Here is a 22,362-nt window from a genome sequence, read left to right on the forward strand (position 1 = left end):
ACATCGACAGTCCCGCACTTATATAAAGATCATACGAGTGTATATATTTAGATATTTAAGCAAATTAACAAGCGAAATCTTTTTCATCATATTAGCCTTATTATCAGCCCGTGCTGCCCTATACTGGCACTATCTATATAGTATCTTTACGATCCAGTTACTGCCGTGTTTTGCTCTACTTGTACCTCTTGCCTACTCGGCCGCCACTGGCACCGCCGACCTCGGCACCAGCTCCACGCAAAACATTCTTAAAATTGCGCGAGTTCATTGAACGTTTCCTGTTCCAAAGAGAGAGATAGGTAGATAGATCAATATAGAGAAGATAGAAGGTAGAGGGAGTGTCAGAGAGAGATAGGGATGGATGTGAAGGGAACCTACCGCTTGTTCAGAGTATTCCTGGTCAGAGGTATATAGGCATACGGATCCAGCTGGCCTCGCTTCTTCATGTCGCCCTTGGCCTTTTTGCTGCTGTACTCGCTGCCGGCTGGCTTGCCGGCAGCTTTGCCCGAGCGCATGGACATGGCATCCGCCCCCGGGGGAGGAGCACCGTTGCCGGTGCCCAATGGACGATGAATACCTTTGCCGCCGGCCGTGTATCGAGTGCTGGTGCTGGTCTTGGCGGAACGCGTGCTTAGGGCATCGCTGGCCTTGCGTTTGCGCTTGCCACTGAACAGTTGTTCCTGCTGTAGCTGCTCCTCGTCGCTAGAGTCCTCCTCCATGCCGCGCTTGGCCTTGCCACCTAATTGCTCGTGATCGCTGTCCATGGAGGAGTCCGAATCCGAGTCTTCATCGCAATCCTTTCCTCCTTGGCCGCGTAGAGCCTTGTCACTGATAATAAGACGTCCGTCGTCGGCAGTCTTGAAGCCCCCATTGGCCAGCTGGGGCCTGGCCTTAAGGCTCTTGCTGTGGCCATCTGTTTGGGCGGATCCGCTGGCTGCAGACGAGGGAAGCGATAAGTATTTGGTCCCACCGCTATGGGTGTTAACTTACTTAGCACGTTGCCAATGGACTTAAGATCGGCTAAATCGACTATCTCGTCGGGATCCTCGCGGATGTAGGTGCTGCGCTGCTGCTGCTGCTGCTGCTTGGACTTGATGCGTCGCTTGCCAACGACAGCGGCTGCTCCCTCTTCCTCTGCATCCATATCTTCAGGCAGATCCGAGTCCGAATCAGCCAAAATGTCATCAATGCTGGATAACAGAAGAGCAAGTTCTAAGCAATTTTAAATGAACACCGAAAGTCCTAGCAGATTAAGTAAATATATTTGAGAACACAAAGGTTCTTAAAAAAGGTTCTATTCTTCGCTCGGCTCTCCTTATAAAAGCTTCATGTTTTAGTTCCTTGAAAGTGCAAATTGGTATTGCCAAACGATCGAACTATGTCACAAACAGGAACTACCCCGAGCTAAAACCGATATATAGCTTACAGGTTGAGAGACTAGTCCGCATAGAAAAGGAGAGGCATCGACTAGGATCGACTAGGTTATCGACTGTTATAGACATACTCCTCTTGGGAGTATACATGCGTATAAGTGTTATTAGACGTTGATATGCAAGGACCCGCCGAAGTCGGTTGCGCGATTCTAGGAGGAAACGCAGACCGACCGAAGGACGCTGCCGCTTGGCGCACGACACACGATACATGTCACCGAACTGGTCATGTGTATGCAGGAAAGTTATATGTTAGACAAATGTTCGAGGAAAATATAGTGGACAGACAGAATGGACAGATGGACGAGATTCCCCTACAACGATAATTTGGCAGTTTTCTCCCCCTAATGCTTACGTATAGCTCTTCTGCTCCAGTCCTCCGACGAGCTCCTCGTCGGAGCTGTCCGCTTGAGCGGCCGCCTCCTCGCTCTGCTTCTTGCGTGTGTCGCGGCGCATCTGCTTGCGGATCTTCTTGAGGCGACGATGGGTGACTTCGTCGTCGCCGGGCACATAGCTGGCCAGCTCGTCGGTGCTGAAGCGCTTGCACAGCTTCTTGAGGAAGTAGCCGATCTGAATGCGGCAATACCGCTTCGTATCTTTTGTCATGGCCGACAGGGAGCGCATCTGTTGAGGAGGGGAGCCATTAAAGGAGGGTGGAACCAACACGGGGTGGGACATTAGGGACATACAATCGTTTCCAGATGGTTGGCCACTAGCGGGATGGGCATAACCTTGATGAATGTTATGAGGAAGGCGACAGCGGCCTCCGACTGATTGCGGGACTTTTGCACCAGGAACACCGACACCTGCTGCAGTATGAACTCGAGGGTGGCCACCGTCAGGTGCTGGCCCTGCTGCTGCAGCACTGCCCTGAAGGCGAGGATTGTGTTCGTGACTAGGGACTCGTCCCCGGCGAAGCCCGCTGTAAGGATGTCCATGAAATCATTGATTTTTCCTGCATCCTGGTACAGTTGGGCAATGAATTTGATCAGCTGCTCGGCCACCTGCTCTTTGCGCGTGGAGAACTCCTTGTAGTTGAGCACTGCCTCTGGGATGGCCTTCATGACGAGCTGGTCCGTGTGCGTGAGATTGCTACGGCATTCCAGCAGCGATTTCAGGCAGCTACAAGTGAGAAAAAGAGAAAAGCAATATACGATACAAGTGAAGGAGGCTCGGTTGAGGTGCGTCCCACTACACTTACTACAGTCGCGATGCCTGGCACACACTGCAGCTGGTGGCGAAGGCCTCCAGGAGCAACTGCTGCAGCGAATTGCAGTTCTTGCGCGTAAACTTCTGGCACGACACCTGCTCCGAGGTCATCAGCTCGCGAAGAAGCCTAGACGAAACAGTGGTGGGGGAAGGGGGGAGGAGGGGAGAGTAGAATTTACAATTTACAATTACAGCAATTACAATTCAAATTTGAATTCATCTTACTCGTAGGTCTTGCGCTGCTGCTTCTTGAGCTTCTGCTCGTCACGGGAGACCAGCTTCGACTTGTCGTTGCGCAGCACCGGAGCCATGTACTTCTCAAAGTATGATTCGATGCCGCGGCACTTCTGCACCCGGACAATGGCCGCGTTAATGTCGAACATTGCGTCATACTCAAAGCTGGCCACGGCACTGAGAGCCAACTGGCTCTGGGCGCTCTCGAAGAGCTCCGCCTGCACCTCGGCCGAAGCCCGGGCAATGTACAGCCGAATCACTTCCAGGGCCCGCTTGCGCTGATCACCCTCATAGGAGCCGGTCGGCTTCTGGGAGTATATGTTGAACAGACGCGGCAGAAAGTTCTTCGCGTACAGCCCGATGGCCGTGTGACAGCTCTCGCTCTGGCTGTCGCCAAGCAGCTCCAGCAGACCATCAAAGATGGGGGCTCGGAACTCGGGATTCTTCTGCAGCACGGAGCCGAGGGTGGGGGCCAGATGGCGTAGGTACTCGGGATCCCGCGGCTGGCGGCAGAAGCCCGGGAAGAGGCCCCACAGCTGGCAACACAGCAGCTCGTATATGTGGGACGATGAGGTGTTCTCGGCGACGGCGAACTCTTTCCACTTGCCCTGGCAGTCCGTGGCTAGGGGCACAATGTGCTCCTTGAAGAACTGCAAGCTCGCTCCGTTTGCCCCCTCGCGCAGGAGTGGCAGTAGCCAGGAACGCTCCAGCTGCATGCCCCCTCTCCCATCGGCGAGGGGAACAGCTGTGAGGACCAGCTCGGGTCCCAATGCCTTGATGGCACTGATCAGGGTGTGCTCAATCTGCAGCCGCATGCTGCTTTGGCTGTCGTACCGCTTGGCGATGGTCAGCAGCGATGGCGTTAGCTCAGTGCTGGAAAGCAGACCGGAAAACAGAAAGGAAAAGGAACAGAAGATATAAATCTCAATTAAAACTCAAGGAGAATGCTTTTCAGGAATGAACTCACGCAAAGTGCTTGCCACAGGCCTCGAAAACAATGGAGAAGATGAGGATGACGTATTTGGAGATTTCTCCAAACGGAGCACTCAGAACCTTGTGAAGTGCCGAAATGATTCGGGCCACGCTCTGGCGATTTCGCTGAGCGTCTTCGGGCGCCGCGCAGGCATGCGACACGCAGTCCTGCAGCAGTTCCTTGATGCAGTTGGAGACGCCAACGACGAGCTCTGTGCGCTCCGAGAGCCACAGGTCTGTAGTGCACACCTCGAAGAGGCGGGGCAGGGCTTGCATGCACAGGTCTAACCGCAACGTGGCCAAATGCAGGTGACCCTCCTTAAGGACCGTGATCCATGTAAGCGTCTGACGGACATCCGAGCGATCCGGCCGATATTCATGGATGGCGGCCAACAGCTTTGCACAGAGTGTGGCATTCAGGTTGGCGCTGCGCGTGAGAAACAGGGCATGCAGCGCCTGGAAGCAATTGGTGCGGACCAGAAAATTCGCTGCCGTCATAATGGACAGCAGGTGTTCGCACACCGCGCGTATCTCCTCTGTGCGGAACCCCGACAAGGTGTCCTTGAGCAGGGCTAGTGTGTGGAGTACCGTCGTCTGGGCGTTGACCAGCACCTCGGGCTTAAATTGGGCCAAACAGAACTTGGTCACACGACCGCTCGCTGGATGGTGATTCACTTTGGGCTGCTGCTGCTTCTGGTCCTCTTCCACTGCCGTATTCTCTTCACCTTCTTGACCCCCTGTGGGTGGCGCAGGTTGGGGAAGCATGAAGCAGCTGCCGTGTATGATTGCCACAACCGCGTGCTGGGCAGCTTTGCGTATTTTCGGCTTGGCGTGAATTGTGAACGCGAGCAAAGCGTCAAAGTACTGCGTGGTGGAGCTGTAGGTCCAAGTGGCGTAGTCCTGGGCCCGCAACAGCACTGACATGCATCCGATAAGCTGTAAGAGAGACAGAGAGAACCAAGAGAAAAGGATTATATGTATAATCTACAAGGCCAGAGACGCTTTAAGTGCTAGTAGGGGAAGCTACTTGCATAACGGATAACCGATTGGTTTGTGGATTCCATGAAGCGTTTAAGGAGCTTCTGAGCGGTGGCGGCCGTTTGGCTGAAACGTTTTCGCAGTACCGGAGCCGGGACAGACTTGATGCCCATGGAGAGCAGCGCGATGCCGGCAATGGTGTCCCGCTCCTCGGTGGAGGCTTCGATTTGCTCCATAAGAAGCAGAAAGTACTCAGTGGAAGACTCACTGCCGCCATTCTCGCGTATAACGTCAGTGAGGGCACTCAGTATGGCCAGCATTTCCTTGTGCAGAGCGGATGAGGCCCGGAAGCCGGTGAGGAGCTTCTTAAAGCTCACGTTGCTGCAGCTGCTGTAGTTGGAGGCGAATGTCTTGAAGGTCTTGAATGTTCCTGTGGGCTGTGTGCCCGTGCCGGACATGCCATCGTCGTCGTCCAGAGTGAAGCTCATTAAGCTGCCTGCCACATCGTTAACTGTTGTTGTCTCCGCGTTGTACGCCTGACGCTGTTCGTGCTTGTGCACTGCCTCCAATGTGAGGCCGTTTGGTGCTGGAGCGGAGGCTGTAGAGGAATTCAGGTTAGGGACAGGCAGGACAGTGTTTCAATAACAACCGGTTGCACATACCCAGACTTAAATTTGGCTGAAAGAAACGCGACTTTGCTTTGAGGCGATGCTTCATCTGCTCCGGGTTGGATTTGGCCGACTCTCCTTTGCGCCATGTCTTACCCTTGCCATGGCGTTTCAATTTCGATCGAAATTTACCCATGGTTATCAAAAATCTATAAAATAAAGCCCGTAAATTGAACTAACGAACCCAACCAAACACGTGCAATGCAGTGTGACTGCAGTGATAAAATATACCAGTCTGAACAGCAAAAATATACCGTCTCATTTTAAAAATATACCGTAAATATACTGACGAATGCAAGTTATGCCATGTATCGGATACCGATATGTCGTTAAGCCATGGAGCAGCCAGCATATCAAAATACAGTTTTATCTCATATCCTATCCATTTAAGAAAAGCCTTATCCACATATTAATTATTGAGTATCAATCGATACATTTTTTGGAATATATATGTATATTCCTGTGCGCTTGCCAGCCCTGCCAGAATACAACAGTCTGGCAGCCTTGTGCAACCAGTTGAATGCAAAAGAAATAGAAGAAGCAGGGCCCGAAAATAGTGCGCAAAATAGATTGTTTTTTTATGTGTATATGTGACATTGTTAAACAATTTCGAAGAAAAGCGGCAAATACGAGTGATATTGTGTTTTATTGTGCAGTGTATACGTCCAAAGACAGAAAAAATCACTGTTCGAAAGGAAACCCTACCAATGCATATGAACGTTGACACATGAACATACGGAGAGGCATATGTATAGGCACACAATCGTGCAGAGAAACGGGAAACTCGGTGATTGTTGTGAGTGTGTAAGTGTGCGAAGAGAAGCCAACCAAGCCTGGAATAGTAAAATTGATAAAACAAAACGCGGGCCTGCGCCAACGACCAATTTTGCGTCAGCAGCAGCTCAAGGAATCGGAGAACTAGCAGGCAGGAGTGGACGGAGGAGGCGGCAGAGACTAAGAAGAAACCTCAAGGCGCACCACCAGAGCGAGAGAGAGAGAGCGCGAGAGTGAGAGAGACAAAACACAATTGTTGTTGCTAAAAATAGCAACAAATAGACAAACCCTGTGCCATCGTTGACGCAGACCAGGCGCTTCTACGTAGTACCTTAATTTCGATTTGGCTTCCACTTGGCGGTGGGGACAGTGTGTGTTACCGTTAGCCTGCGAGTAGTGACAAGGCGCAAACTTGCAATCCGCTTACCGCACGCTCTCTCAATAACAACAATCAAAAAATGCTTTTGAAATTCACAAAAACCAGTGGAGCTGGCAATGCTGGACCGGGCTCTGTGGCGGGTTCCAGTTCATCCTCAATGCAAACGACCACGTCGTATGCCGCTCGCGGAACAGGTTTGTGCCTTCAATCCTCCTATCTTTTCGTCTTACAAAATTGAGTAGATACAATTTGTTTGTTTCTTATATGTAGTCTCTGTTTTTGTTTATTTTTATATGTATGTGTGTAGCTGTATGGTAGTGGACAAACAAAAATATAACTCCAACCCAAAATTTACAAGTTGTCTGATAATACATGAAGCCATCTGATCTTCTTTCTATAAAAATGTGCGTTAGATTGATTTTAATTTACGTTCACCCAACCTGCCCACCCGCCCCTTTTCGATATGTAACCATGAATCGAAAGTATTTCATGTTTTGCCCCCACAAACATTGCGACATTGAGAGGCGAAAGGCACGTGTACGCAACACACATGCCCACATACTCATATGTATGTACATTCATATCAACATATGTATGTATGCATGTATGTAGATATGTATGCTAACAGATATTTATACACAAACACGCACACTTTATTGTCCGTAAGTACTGGCTAAACGAGCCAGCAGCTCCAAGAGCGCAGGGGTGGGTATATTGAATTCCTGTATACATATATATACAGAAACTGAATACCGGTTAGTATAATGTTGCGGCACGTGTTCCGCGACTCGCAACGTCAGGACTGGTTTTGAATATACCTGGTTTTTGATATATACATATGTAGAATAAATAGAGCAATGAATGGAACGTGGTCATGTATTTGTTGGGGGGCTGACTAATTTAAATAGTTCATATTTGATCACGGATGTACTATATACATAAATATCTAGATACATGATGGCTTGGCTCATTTAGATCCAGTCAGGCCAGGGTGCTCCCTTGTTTAGCCAGTACTTAATGCTCACTCTCCAAGGCAAAACAGTGAGCATGGGTTCATTGGGCTCCTGCTTCTGTTTGTTTCATTCAATTCCAATGTTCAATGCTACACGTGGCAACAACAGCAACATAGATGATAACTGTTGCTGCATATACAGTTGAAGACACACACACATACATACATATCTACATATGTATGTGTGTACTCGTAAATGGCCCCAATCGTTTACTGCGTTCCTTTTCGCTGTTTGCTCAGTATTTCATTTCTCGGCTCCTTCGGAAGGCACTTCCACTGTCTCCACCAATTCCGCTATCCCGAGCCATTTGTTTGCTCCGTCTAATTCTCATTATAGAATTAAATGTTTGCCCCTTCCATTCAGGTACATATGTACACATGTACACATGTACATACATATGTACATACTCACGAGTATGCCACCGGGATGTCACCTGGGCAGGTGGCGAAACGGGTGGCGAGCTTCCATTTGCATATTCCCCTATTGCAGGGCACAAAGTGTAAAGAGTGTGTCCTACTGTGCTTATCTAAGCTTGTCATCACACATAGTTTGTATATGTACATATGTGCAGGTACTAACGGTAATTCTGGACATGGTTTCTGCAATAGCTTCTCCATACCACTTCCCAAATATGATTTAGATCGGACAGTTTAAATCGAAACCGTATACTTCAGCCCCCAGGACGGATCCATATGCATGGACCCACAGACTATGTTTGCATTTATGCACATAGGAATTTCCATGGAAGGGACTACTGAGACCAACAAATTAAATGTTAATACAAACACATATCCGTATATGCACGCACGTTATGTCAATATTATTTTCTAGATTGATTGAAACTTACCGAATTTAACCAATTGACATACCTTTCATGTGAAATCCTATTAAATCCTAATAAGAGATATACATACCTAGTTAATTTTTAATTTTTGAGGTATTTTTTTGTATTCTTTAGACTTAGTCAGGTTCTTCTCTATTATTATTATTATTATTATTATTAGTAAGACAGACGATTCTTGATGAAAGTTCCACCACAAAGACTCTCCTACATATTTAACTGTCTAAAAAAAAATCGCAATCTTTTAACTTCTATAAAGTTTTTGGTCCCGTGCCACAGAGGCTAAATCAAATTAAAAAAAAAAAAAAAAACTACAGATTCAAATCATATTTGCGTGAAATTAAAACCATTATAAAGGGACATCTATGCAAAAGATTTATCAGAAATTCGCATCAATATATTGCCTCTACTTTCGCCGAAATCCGGGTTTGAATTGATCGCCGCAAGACCACGTATATTTTTGTCCCTTGCGACTGTCTTGGTATTTTTCGCAAAAATCTCGGAAAAGAATAGTTGCCCAAAATCGACATATTATAGGGCTGATCAAAGGGCTTCTTTATAATGGAAAATCTTTATAATTTCGAAAATCCGTCTTATTCGGACTTTTTTATACCCGATACTCAAAGAGTATCTGTCTGTCTGTTAATTGCATTGGAAGTCTCGTGACTAGAATTGAGTCAGCAATTGTTTTGTTCGCCCTCGCTCTCTCCCCCCTACCCACTCCACACTCAAGTTGGTTAATTTAATACAATTTTCTGCTCTCTAGATTAGTTAATGATCATCGTTGTTGCTGTTGCTTTTGTTGCTATTCAGCGTTCGGGCTGTTTTGGTATTCAAAGCCCGACGGCGACAATCGACGGCAATCGACGGCAACGACGACGACGACGACTTGAATAATTTCAAGTTAGTTAATCAATTTAATTATGTATGAAAATCGTTTTATTTGCTATTGTTGATGCGACAATATTATAGTTTACTCGTGTCCCCCCTCCCCTCTGCCAACACACACTCTCCTCTACACTATACACCATATGTACATATGTATATGTATGTACATATGTATGTATGTACCATTGTTCGCCCAGTGTGTGCTAGTGTTAGAGTTGTTGTTGTGGTGTGGGGCGGGGCAGTGCCTGGTATTAAATTGAAAAAATAATGAATGGCAGCGCCAGTCCAAGTCTATACTGCAAATAAGCTACATACGACATTCCGATGCCGATTCCGATGCCGATGCCGATGCCGATTCCGATGCAGCGATATACATATGTACACCCATATGTATGCATGTATGCATGTTGTAGCCTCTATTGATGAGCGCCAGCAAAACATCACCACCAATACATCAACAGGTTTGTAGACTTTTCGGCATGTGGGATGTGTTCGTACAGAAAGAGATCGGAGAGAGTGGCTGCCATAGGGTTGTTCTACCCGAAGAGCGGGGACCTTATCTCTCATTGAATGTATTGTACCTTTGTACATGTGTATGCATGTGTGTACTTTGCGCTCACTTCTGCTCTCCGTCTTCGTCTTCGACTACCTCTACCTCTACCTCTCCCTCTCCCTCTCCCTCTCCTTCTCCTTCTTTGTCTCATTGCTTCGTGCTGATGAGGTTGGCTTTCCCACAAAAAAGTTTCAACTTGAATCTCTCTTCTGTTCTACCCCTGGCTCTACTCTTCTCTCTTGTTTTGATCTCTTGCCTTTTTTTGTTTTTGTTTTTTTGCGAGCCCACCTCAATTTGTTTGTTGTTGCGCTGTCACCCCAAAGCCACGTGTTTTTTTTTTATTATTTTGAGTGTGTGTGTGTGTGTGTGTGTGTGTGTGTGTGTGTGTGTGTGTGTTTGTGTGTCGAGTGCGCCTGTTCAGCCCCTCGGTACTACTTTGCTGCCGACATCCCCGGCTGGCTGCCCCCGTCGATGCACGATTCAAATGTGTCTCGCGTTCAAAACAAAATGATTAAATTCGTTGCCTGTGCCCCTGCCTGTGCTTCTTCCATTTCGATTTCCGTTAATGGATATTTAAGCAAAGGGTACATTAATATGAGGTGAGGGGTTGTTTAGTTTTCTGTCTTCGCAGCATTATGCCTGACCGTGAATAAATGCCCCTCGAGACTATCCCTAGTCGACTAGTCGACGGCTTCCCATGCCCCATATCCAATCTGTTCCGAGGGACTTGACTTGCCTGATCGAGGCTTACTCGTTTGCCCACTTTTCTGTGTCATTCCCAGGGCATTCGCCCCGTTGTCCCTTCTCTCGTGCTGCAAATATGGATCTGAACCGTTAAAACGCTCACAAACAAGCGAATAAAAATACCCAAATAAAGGCCATTGTAATGCCGGCTGGTCGATAAGCTCCGAGCCGAAATTAATATATGTACATATCGTCCCATTAATGGCAAATAAGTTTTGGCTCTTTCTGCTGTTTGCTGTCTGCTGTCGGCGGTTGGTCCCCGGCGACAACGAGAGACAATAAAATGCAATCAAAGTATTTATTGGGGCCTCGGAGTCGAGTCGTAACAAACTGAAGAGATTCGAGTTCAGTTTAGCCATGCTTCACCTGAGTGTAAATCCATGAGTCACGCGAATCCGGGACACTGATCTATCCGCAGTCCGCAGTCCGCAATCGCAGTAGGGAAATTAATTCTGAACAAAGGAGCGATGAGACTTTCCCAATTCATCGAACAAACGATATGCGATCCGCAATTATTCAATGAGAATCACTCTCGGGTTTGCATTTTTAATTGCCATCGTAGAAGGAGGAGGGGACTGACTTTTACGAAGGGAGGAGGCTCTTTGGTTATGGGAAATTTTCTCGTATCTTTCTTGGTGAATAGTACCCCATGCATGCTCGCAGTCATTGTGGGGAACCAGGTAAAACCTGGACTAGACAGCCTTCCAACTTAAACCTTGTTGGCTACCCGATTATTCGGGAATTCGGGAATTCGGGAATTCTGGAATTCCGGAATCCGTTTTGGGGCCATCCAACAGACCCTGAAATGCAGTTTGCTTGAAAGGATCGAGGAACATTCCAACATAGTCCAGACCTAATAGATATGTAAATTTGCACACATATTTTTAATTCGAAGACATGGGCTGGTCGCCAAATAGTTTCTGCACCTAAATTCTAGCTAAGCCGCGCTCCATCGAGGGTATTTTTGATTTTTGCTTGAGCAGGGGAGACGGTGGTTGGGAGTAACTGTAAAAAGTAGACTGAACCCCGGGGTGGCATGCGAAAAACGACTCTTTTAGGGGATGGTTGAAGTGTGCGCTGGAGCACGACCGAGCCTACAATGTCCTCGAAGAGTCCGCTCTGCCTAGAAAGCTACGCGTCTGAGTCAGAGAATGTTCCCATGTGCCGGTGCACGACTCACGCCTGTGCCACAGTGACGAAACATTCCTTGGGCTGATCGAGAGCGAGGTGCTCTCGGGAGCTATTACGTAGTCAGAAGGACTCCAGAGAAACCCAGTGAAACCCGATTAGCAGCTCGTGTGGGCTGGGTGAGTGTCTCGAACGCTGGTGTTGGCGTATCTGGCCAAAATGCGTATTTTAGCGCACATTCAAAAATGTTTATAATCCAAACACACACCCGAAAGTACGCTGGGACGTTTTCCCATTTCTAGCCAGTGACTGGATCTCAATCGCATCGAAATCTTATGGACAAATTTTTCAGGCAGTGCAGCAACTGCAGAGCCGTCAACCGGAACTAAGTTTTGGCAAGTGGCTCAAAATTTATTGACTCAAATCCTATTGAAACGTTGGCAGCACCTTATTGACCCAGGCCAGGCCAGGCCAGGCCAGGGCAAGGCATCCAACGAATTGTAGGTTCAAATTTGAGTTGAACTACTATTACCACTATTTCAATGTACAGCAGGTTTCATGGCTCATTGTCTAGGGCCGTGGAAAACAAGAATATGGAATGTGACGGGATCTCTTAAGGTTTAGAAAAGCCTACGTTCCAAAAAGATAAGAAAAAGGTATCGAGGTATCGAATAGTCGCAACACTTGAACGTAGCGTTATTAGTACTTGTTATTGTCATTTTCTAAGTCATTATATACCATTACGCTGCTAGATTACCAGCCCCCCAACTCCACTCCGCTCCACTGCAACAACTACAGCAGGGTGGGGGGGAGGCGCCGAACGACAATTGTTAGTTGAAGGCCAAAACACAACTCTGGTAAAGCGTTTCGTAGAAGTTAATTTAGAGCAGAAGCCCCTCTACAGAACCCCCCTCTCAGAATCCCCGTGGCAGCGGCCAAGGTCGCTCTCATAGAGTGGTCCGGAAATGCCGATAGGTGAAAAACTCTTCTGACTTTTGCAGTGACGTATGTAGGTGATGTTGGGCTGGGGCTGCCGGCAACGAGGGGCTGTCGCTGCGATGCCGTTGTATCGTCATCCAGGTGAGTCCCCCGACAGCCGGTTTCGCGTGGAGATTAATCGAAATGCATGATAGATGCATGGTGGCACGGGTACCATAGGGTACGGGAACCGGAGCGGGAACGGCAAGCATGATGGAGAATGAATCGATGGAACCTGGGTCACTGGGCGTTTCGTCACCATCCCACAAACATCGCAACATTCCAGCTGGGAATCGGCAATCGGGAAGAACAATCGTTTTCGAGTCCAGGGAAGGTCTGGCAACAGCTAAAAGTTTCGAAAGACTCTCGAGTCAAACATATAAGCGATGAGCTACGGGTAATTACTGATCGAGAACTAGTTAATTGATCACTAATCGTCCGATGAGCCCAGCTCTGATACAAAACCGCCTTCAAATTTCGTAGCCTGGAACCGTCTGGCATTTCACTGGATCTTATGCAATGTTTTGCTGCTCAATTTTCTATTCCAATCCAGTACGATATCCATTTAACCCTTTGACAACTGCGCTGTTTCGTTGTGTACCCTATACTCTTCGAGGCTCCACGAGTACTCTTCACCAGCGTGTGACAATGATCGTGGATATCGCAGGGTACAGTATGCTTCCACCTAGAACTAGGAATGCTCGGCCGATCGCCCGGACTGACCCGTCGATTCAGATAGCTTAGGACTCGCGTTTGCTGGGACCAGGCGATACGCTCTACTCTCCTATAGGAGCCTGGGCAATCGGGGCTTCCTGAAAGGGAAGCGGTGCAAGTGGTGGCAAGGACTTACAATAGACCTTGCTGCACCCCGTCATTCACTCACTGACTTCCGCGCACTCGGATTGACTCGCGTTCACGTCCTTCACACGAATGACACTCGTTGCTGTCGAGGGTCTCTTTTTATAGCCGGCTGCCACAGTCATCTTGCGATCTGGGCCTGCGCCAATCGCAGCCTCCACTTCCCACTCCCACTCCCCCTCCCCCTCCCACTCCCGCTCCCACGTGGTGTGTGGTATAGGAGTGACTCCTCGCTATGAGATAAATCCCATATGCTAGTTCTTGGTGACTTCAACGTGCCAGGTACTGTTTGGTCTTCGGTAAACGAGTTTAATAACTTTTTTGACGGCTTGCTTGACCTGTTCCTTTTCCTGTTCCTGTCCCTGTCTCAAGTCAACCATGTGAAAAATTCCTGGCGTTGATTGCTTGCTCTGTGCTTTGTATCGGATCCGAGTCCTTCCGCTCTGTATACCCGAAGACGTCTACCATACTACTCCTGGCTATCCTATTGGATTGGTCGGGTAGGCTATCTATCGTATTCTCATCGTATTTCTCGCTATCCTTTCTCAATACGTCATCGATCTTTTTGCCCAATTTTTCCAAACCACCTATTCTCAGGGAAGCTGCTCTGGTCAGCCGTACCCCTACGGTTTACCGAGGTCGAACAGCATTTTCAGTTCCTTGCTAAATAAAAGCTTGCTGCTTCATGATCTTCGACTAGTGGGTCCTGACGGAGTTCCCTGCTGTGTACTCAGGCACCGCTCGGAGGTTCTAAGCGGGCCCTTGCTTAACCTATTCACCCACTATTCACTCACTATTTGTGAGGAATCGTTCACAATTCCTCTCCATAAAAAGGCAGCAAGTCTGATGCAACGAACTATAGAGGTATATCAAAGTTACCCGCTATTCCTAAAATGTTTGAGAGGGGTTTAGCTCCGCACCTGCAACACCTCTGCAAGTCACTTATATCTCCAACTCAGTATGGATAATACATTTAATTATTTGTGTATTGTCACCATTAAAGGCTTTCAAGGTACCTTGCAGACGGATGTTAAGCATTCGAATCAGTAAACCACTTCCTTCCAGCACACAAAATGTACCTTAGATGGATTTCTAGCTATCTCTGTTCCAGGTCCCAAAGAGTCCTCTTCAGAAACTCCCTCTCACCAGTCAAGGTTTCTTCGGGAGTACCACGGGGCAGCCCTGGATAGCCCTGGCTTGTTGAGCCGCATAAACCTCACGATTCCCAACGATTAGATCCACTGGAATCTATGGGTGTTGGCATATCCATACCGTTGTTCCTTCCGCTTTGTAGATCTGTTTTGCATGTGGAAATATAAAATGAAGTCTTAGCGAAATCTTAGAATGTCTTGATCCTGTTTCAAAATCTAGTAAATATCGTACATTGGCTTTGTAGGAATGCCAAATGTTTGTTTGTTTTTTTTTATTTTTATTTAAGAGCATCAAAAAGACCAAGATAACTTGGCGAAGATCGAAGTCCCCAAGGCCATGCCGCCGTCTCGCACTTAATTTCGAGCATTCCATAAAGGGCGAACACACCAGCGATCGTGAAAATCGAAAAAAGTTTGGTGGCACAGAATTCCATTCATCTAGATTCCAGATTCGATCTCCGAGTTTTCGCTTTCGTTTCCAAATTTACCCAGATTCGAGGTGTCGAGATTTTCCCTTGGCTCCCTCAGAATTTGAAGCCGAATAAAAAATGCCTATGCGGAGGTCGGAGGCTCACGCCTAAGGAGTTCTGGGACTAACAAAACGAGACCAATCGAAAATATTTTCTAGGAGGAGCAGCGAGAGCAACGTGACACGAAAATAACGAAAGAAAGAGGGCAAACAAATAAAGGAGCGATTAGGAGCGGAGCGCGTCAGAGAATTGAGGCACGCGCATGTCACGTGACGTTAGCGAACAAAACAACAACAACAACAACCAGCCGCAGCGACTCGACTCGACTCAATCAAAGTATTTTGCGTTGCCTCAATCGCAGGCCTCTGGGTCTGACTGGGTCTGTCAGCTCCTCCCCCAGCTGGATTCGCTTCGCATCCAGAAAGCCGAAGCCGAAACAGAATCCGAAGCCGAATCCGAATCCGAATACGAATCCGAGTCGCAATGCTCGTCATAGTTATCGCATCGCATCGCATCGCATCGAATCGAATCGAATCACGCTCCACACGCACACCTCAAGGCGCTCACATGCGGTCGCATGTGCATGTGTTGGTTCCGTGCCGTGTTCTGGCCTCTGTCTGATGCCCGCTACTCGAAAACAGTGCCAGGGTATACTGTGTTCGCGGGGCGGTATGGCGGCGGCATTAGACATATGGCCATTTCCGTGTAAAAGCAAAATCTTTTTCGGACATCAAGAGCGTGCGGAAATGCCAATATGTATATATGTACATACATACATATATGTACATATGTAGTCCTCCAAGTCTATGAGTCAAGAGTCATTGATCCGTCGAGTCATCTATCCCTGTCCTGTCCTGTCCTGTCCGGTCTCTTTATATACATATATGTTCGCATGTTTTTTCCTGGCTCCAGGAGCTGGAGTAACCAAATTTGGTTCCTGGGCCGCAGGGACCTGTGCATGCATATGTAGGAGACTCAGCCCAGGGAAAATGTAACACAGATATTGTGTGCAAACCGCTCCAAACTTTTCTCGATCAGATAAATATTTATATGAGAACTTTTGAAGAATCCAGAACATTCAGAGTGGGCATTTTATAGTCGGAGCTCATCCCCCTGTCCCCCTATTCCCCTATTCCCCTATTCCCCTATCTCTCTCTCAGTCTTCTCTCTTCGCACTTGTCAGACGGTTTGTCGTGCTTCCTCTTTTTCTTGGCACTGCCGAAAATCGGGAGAAGCGCGCGAGGCAGCGCCGACAAAAGTAAACAAAATCTTATCAGACAGTACCGTCGTCGTCGTCGTCGTCTTCTGTTACAGGGTCTGCCCACTGGATCGTAGCACTAGCACTCACGCCCCGCTCATAAAGATACGTACACACAGATGTGTGCACGCCTGTAAGCCTGTACATATCAGACACATATGTACATACATACATATGTACATATGTCCTACACTCCAAGCCAAAAATTACCCTATGCAGACAGGCAGACAGACCCGGACAACGACCAGGTACAAAGGTACATACGTGTACCGCGAAAATCCGCCGAGGCCAACAAATTAAAAGCCAGTAAAAACACATTTCCAAATGCTGGTGTCCCGATATCATTTTCTAAGAATATTGCAACTCGGCTAATTTAACCAATCGACATATGATTTCTTAAACTTTGACCTTAAACCCATTAAAATAAGCTAATGTTCACCTATTCGGTATTTTCTCCTATGAAAGATGATTCTTGCTGAAAGTTTTGCCTCAAAGCCTCTCTAACATTGAACTATGTATCTAAAAAGTGTATAACCTGTGCATATTAAGCCAAGAAATGTCCCTGTTTTCCCAGCCCCCTCGCTAAGCCCGAAGATCTGATCGTGGAGTATCGAAACCTGAAAATGCTTTTGCTGTTCCGCTCGATCTGCGATCTGGTTTGATGTGGTTCAGGATCCGAATCGTCGCATCGTCGCATCATCGCTTCAGCCACAGAGCGGGGCTGACCAATTTTCCCCTTGTACGGCTCGAGTGTTACACGTGTCGTGCACGTCAGAGCTAAGGTCGCCGTCGCATGGCCATCTCAAGGCAGTCTAGCATAAACCTATAATCTTAGACGAAATGGTAAATGCGACATATTAAATGTCCGACAAACAAGCAACAACAGCCGCTGCAAAGCTGCCCGTTCGATGCTTGTGGCTGTCTTTGTTTTCTCTGTCCGATCGCACGCCTGATTTACGAAGCTAGATCGGGTATTCGTATCTGTGGGGGGCATCTTTATCCAATAGCACATATAAAATTTTCAACGGGATCTGAAGGCGATCTCAGGATCTCAGACCATACCGCTCTGAGGGTACACCAGCACACTCCCGGAGCCTCCTCAGAGGAAGAGGAGCAAAGCGGCATGCACATATGTATGTAAGTATGTACATATGCATGTAAATATCTTAAAATTACTGCCAAGGAACATCCGAGCAACATCTGAATCTTCGCAGACCTTTACGGTATACCATCACGTCCCGTCTCTAAGTGATTTTGACCTGAACCTTACCTTACCCTGAACTCATTTTTTGACAATGAAAATTGGTACACATTCCGCTATAACAAATCGAGAGTCTTTATTCAACATTGGAGCGGTACTCGAAGAGTATAGGATGGGATATGTGCAACTCATCTAGAATTTTGCGTAGAATTTTTGGTGCAAGTAGCTCTTTCGGTAACAGACCCGTAGTCACCTACCGAGTGACAATTACTTGGCGACTGTTGCCTTGTGCTCTTGTGCTAAAGTTGTTCCTTGTTCAGGGGCTCTCTCACTTGTTTTGTTGCTCAGTTAGTTTCGCTGATGCTCGCTGATGCTCACTGATGCTCACTCACGAAGTGACGAAGTGAGCAACTGGCGGGCAACCCAACACCAGTAGCATGTAGTGCTCTGTCCGTTTAGGAGGCAGCTCCCGAAGTAGATTCCACATGTGCTAATTAGTTGAAGGCTCTGGGGCAGTCACGATGTTGTTGCTACTCTGCTTTCGGCCATTCATCAGTGGGTTGTGTGGGTGTGGCCCCATTCATGTAGTTTGATTAAAGTGATGCCGCTTCGACGCGATAATCGACAATGTCCGAGATATTTACTGTGTAAGAGCAAACAGAGAATTGATAAACGTTTGTTGTTATTCATGCTCTTATCAGCCACTTGCTTCCACGTGATGCCAACAGCAAGATCCCCCAGGCACACACCCACACACACACACACACCCACACACACACACACACACACAAACACACACGCAGATTGATCATTCATGTGGAGGAGTCTCCTGCCCCGGAAGTTCCAAATATTCAAAGAAAACTTGAGCGAAACGCGCTTTTTGTGGCCCTTATCACCACTAACAATCGCACCTGCCGCTGACCCGCCCCCCCCCCCTCCCCATCCCCCTCTCCCAATGAACACTCTCGCTCTCCGGTCATGTGTGTGTGTGTGTGTGTGTGTGTGTGTGTGCTGTTGGCGGGCTAAGCATAAACATATGCAAACACACGCACACACCCACTTGTTCGACTACCTTGCCCCGCTCCGAACAGTCGAGCACTTTGCATAATCTACTAAACGGCGATTTGAAGACACAGACAGCACACAGACAGCACAGACCACAGACACGCGCCAAATTACCACTAAGTGCACGAAGAAGCAGAAGAGAAGCAGAAAGAGAGCGGGAGCGGGAGCGGGAGCGGGAGCAAGAGAGAGAGAGATCGAATGGATCGAAGAGAATGGCGTGCGAGCTAAGATACCATCTATTTACATACGTATTTCCTCAAGTAATCCCCTCCCGCTCTTTGGCAACGGCTGGGTCCTAGAAGAGCCCCCATGAACGAAAACTAACCGCCCACTCCACGTGCACACACTCGCACTCCCCTCGGGCACATGCCTACTCCCCTGTTAAACAACAGCGGCTAGACCTAAGGCTCTCATTTAGTTTGTCTGTGCTGTTATGTTATGGTACTGTTACGTTACTGTTGCGGCACTGTTACGTCACTGTTACTGCTACTGCTACTGCCACTGCTACTGCTACTGCTACTGTTATTCTGTTGTCCGAGTATGCCTTTAACAGCTGAGATCACCGGCGGGCAGTGTGGCGTATGCGTGATATCTGGCCGCCACTGTTGCCATTGCTATAATTAACCAAACAGCAGCATCGGCGGCCGATGCGATGAACCAGTTGAAGCAATTAAAACAAAGTTGGCAAAATAAACCCCTAAGAAGAGACAGCGACTGTTGAAAGGCTTAACTTCGAACGGTTAATGTTGATGTTGTTCCTGTTCCCTGGCAGAGGGAGCGGAGGTTCACCAATTGACGGTAACGCAAAGGATCAGGCGTCCCCGACCACTTAAAGTATATAGATACATGTGTATGTCTCGTAGAACAAAATGTTCGAAAATGGAATACAAAAAATGTTCTTCTATTTGAATAGTAATTGGATGCCCTGCCCTCTATACGATCGAATGATCGTTTCTAAAGATACAAGCCAAACTATGACCTGACATTTCGTTACAGAAAACACGATTGGTTCTTGAGGTTGGGCTACAAAATGGCAAAACTCTGCGACTTGGTTAGGACTATAAGATATGTATAGCATTTCCTCTGATTATATACTATGAAGAACTACATACATTTCCTTTTTTTTATTGTAAATCTGCGCAGGCATCTACTACCAAATTGCGGGCTAACAAAAGAGAAAAACTACCCGAGATCGGGCCAATTTTCTGGGATCTCTCAGATTCTCTCAGACTCGCAGTTCAATATTTTAGAGAGACTAGTAATAGTAATAGAGAGACTAGAGAGAGGTAATTGTAAACGAAATCATGATCATTCTAATAGGTTTTAAGATCAAAGTTAATGAAATTATTTGTCAATCGGTTGAATTATATGAAAAGTATGAAAAGAATATCGAAATCTATTATTGGCATGGTGGAAATGCCCTAGTTAAACGAGTATGCGACGGAGCCGCCGGTTTCTGTCATTTTTATCATTACATAGATACACCCAATCTGGAAAGAGCATCAAAACTTCGGCTCCCGCCTAGAGTTCGTTTCTTCTTATTGCTGTTTCGTCTTTTCTGCGGATTTTATTTTACGAGCGAACCCGTAAAAAATTGCCAGAATAAACTTTTTCAATAACAATTGATGTCTGGTGTTTTTTTATCGCTGTTGGATTTATTGTTTTTTTTTTTTTTTTTTTTTTTTTTTTTTTGAATATGAAAACAAAGAGAATGTTATCGGTGTTCTTGTAAATGCTTTTGATTTTTTGGCCTCATTTGATTTTTAGAATAACAGCTCGCTTTGCAGAACACTTAAATATTGCCCATGGCGACCCAATAAGGGCATTTCCACGGAACAGTTCCCGATGCTATGTCCCGATGTTATTTTCAAAATTATTGAAACTTGGCTAATTACCCAAATGACGTGCGATGTAGTTTATGAACTTTGAATAACCAATATTACAATCAGCAGGAGGTATTCTTTTGGTTTTTTATTTTATTTTTTGTTGGTATTTTTAGTACCATATTTCCCTTATGAATATCTCTTATAAGAAAGATGATTCTCAATGGAAGTTCTTCCGCGTAAAAATCCCAGAGAATAAGCCCAATCTCGACTGACTTATCTTTTTGTGTTTTTTTTTTGTTTTAATTTTTATTACCACAGAAATTTCGCATTGTAACGTCAGTAAAGTACGTCAGATCCTTAGGCGGGTTCGGTGGGCGAGAAATGCCGGCCGGATGGTACTTCGTTGGGGACTGATTTCGATGTAGTTGAGTTTCTTTCGAGGCAAAGTAACGTTTTATCAGAGTCGGATGATGAAGATATATTTTGTACGCGCTGGACGGATGCCCATTAGCGGACGAGAGTGCAACCGAGACCATTTACGGAAACACTACTCTTGTACAATGGTGAAATTCAGTTTTATGCGAGAAATCGTTGAAAATTCTGGTTTGGCCGTGTTCGTGCTCGAGCCCGGCTTAGTAGTCGTCGATTTACAGGGTATGAAAAGTTCGAAGCGGCGGAGATAGCTTCCTTACTGGTTTCATTAGGACTTTGTTTTGTTTAATATTGTTGTTAGCGTTTTATTGTCGCGTCCCGAGTCGAAAGCCCAGTTCAAAGCAGACGATAGACAGTGAGAAAAAGAAGACCGAATGAGAGGGAAATGGAAAGGGAGAACAAGAGATGAAGAAGGAGACGGAGACGGAGACGAAGACGGAGGCGGAGGCGGAGACGGACGAAGACGGAGAATCGTCGCGTTAATCGATACGAAATAAATCGTATAAAATCGTGATTAACCATTTAACATGATTAAGATGTTGAGATCCGTACGAGTATGTACACACGTATGTACATACATATGTATGTGTCTGCCTCACATAATATACAGCCTCTGATATGGGTACTCCCCTCCCCCTCCCCCCTCCCCTCCCCCTCCCCCTAAAGGTAAAGGGCTGTTCGCTCGTTCCCGTTCTCGTTCTCGTTCTCGTTCTGGAATTTCGGTGTGATTCGCGAATCCCGTTGGAGTGAGACGCACATTTCGTCATTTCAAGGCAAATCATTTGGCAATTCTGGTGGGTATACTAATTGGGGTGCCAATCGAAACAAATCGAAACAAATCGAAACAGATCGAAGCAAGACAAATTAGATCAGGCCAGGCGCAGATTCCCCAAAACCACATTCATCCTTTCAGCCACAGTCCGTCCTGTACCGGCAGTACTGGCAGTACCGGCAGGAAACGCTGGAAACCCAAGCGCACACCACAAGACCGCGAGAAAGTTTTCCTCAATTCGCTGACCATTTTTACTTTTTACTGGCGACTAAATTTAATTAATAATACTTAACATTTTACTTCTGCCTCGCACATTTGTCATTTAGTAGCGATGTATAATTTATAACATTTTGTTCGTTGACAGAACACTCCCAACCCAACCCCTCCCCTCCCCTCCCCGTCCTGCCCCTCCCAATGCCGATTCCAAATCCAATTCCAATGATGATGATGATGATTGCATCTCATGTACGAGTATTAATATTATTATTATTGTTTTTTTTTTTTTTTTTTTGTGTCGATGGTTGTTGTTGCTGCTGCTGC

The 22,362-nt window shown here is 46.8% G+C and overlaps 2 protein-coding genes across 3 annotated transcripts in view; one reads left to right on the top strand and one right to left on the bottom strand.

The window, feature by feature from the left end:
* Positions 1 to 23: 23 nt before the first annotated feature.
* On the bottom strand, positions 24 to 5,627 carry LOC6602683 (RRP12-like protein). Its single transcript, XM_026990224.1, has 10 exons — positions 5,486 to 5,627; positions 4,877 to 5,421; positions 3,841 to 4,781; positions 2,865 to 3,746; positions 2,632 to 2,766; positions 2,120 to 2,552; positions 1,786 to 2,054; positions 991 to 1,190; positions 379 to 934; positions 24 to 278 (listed from the first exon to the last, which is right to left on the bottom strand). The coding sequence occupies exons 1-10, from the start codon at positions 5,625 to 5,627 to the stop codon at positions 176 to 178; spliced, it is 4,206 nt and encodes a 1,401-aa protein (XP_026846025.1). The 3' UTR covers positions 24 to 175.
* Positions 5,628 to 6,041: 414 nt separating this feature from the next.
* The window catches only part of LOC6602686, a 62,274-nt gene continuing 45,953 nt past the window's right edge, over positions 6,042 to 22,362 (top strand). Inside the window, exon 1 of one of the 2 annotated variants that reach the window (XM_026990234.1) lies at positions 6,042 to 6,838. In XM_026990234.1, the coding sequence (XP_026846035.1) occupies positions 6,724 to 6,838 (115 nt within the window). In that variant the 5' untranslated portion in view covers positions 6,042 to 6,723. The remainder of the gene's footprint in view (positions 6,839 to 22,362) is intronic. The other variant, XM_026990235.1, reaches the window with a different exon arrangement.

The sequence above is a fragment of the Drosophila persimilis genome, unplaced genomic scaffold (genome assembly GCF_003286085.1).
Source record: "Drosophila persimilis strain 14011-0111.01,24,50 unplaced genomic scaffold, DperRS2 tig00000520-arrow-pilon, whole genome shotgun sequence".
NCBI classification, from domain to species: domain Eukaryota; kingdom Metazoa; phylum Arthropoda; class Insecta; order Diptera; family Drosophilidae; genus Drosophila; species Drosophila persimilis.

Excerpts from the sequence above, each read along its gene's own strand:
- LOC6602683 (XM_026990224.1), bottom strand. The coding sequence starts at position 5,627 with ATGGGTAAATTTCGATCGAAATTGAAACGCCATGGCAAGGGTAAGACA. Across the intron at positions 2,055-2,119 it reads CCAACCATCTGGAAACGATT|ATGCGCTCCCTGTCGGCCAT; the intron begins GTATGTCCCTAA and ends CCTCCTCAACAG. Across the intron at positions 935-990 it reads GTCCATTGGCAACGTGCTAA|CCAGCGGATCCGCCCAAACA; the intron begins GTAAGTTAACAC and ends CCTCGTCTGCAG.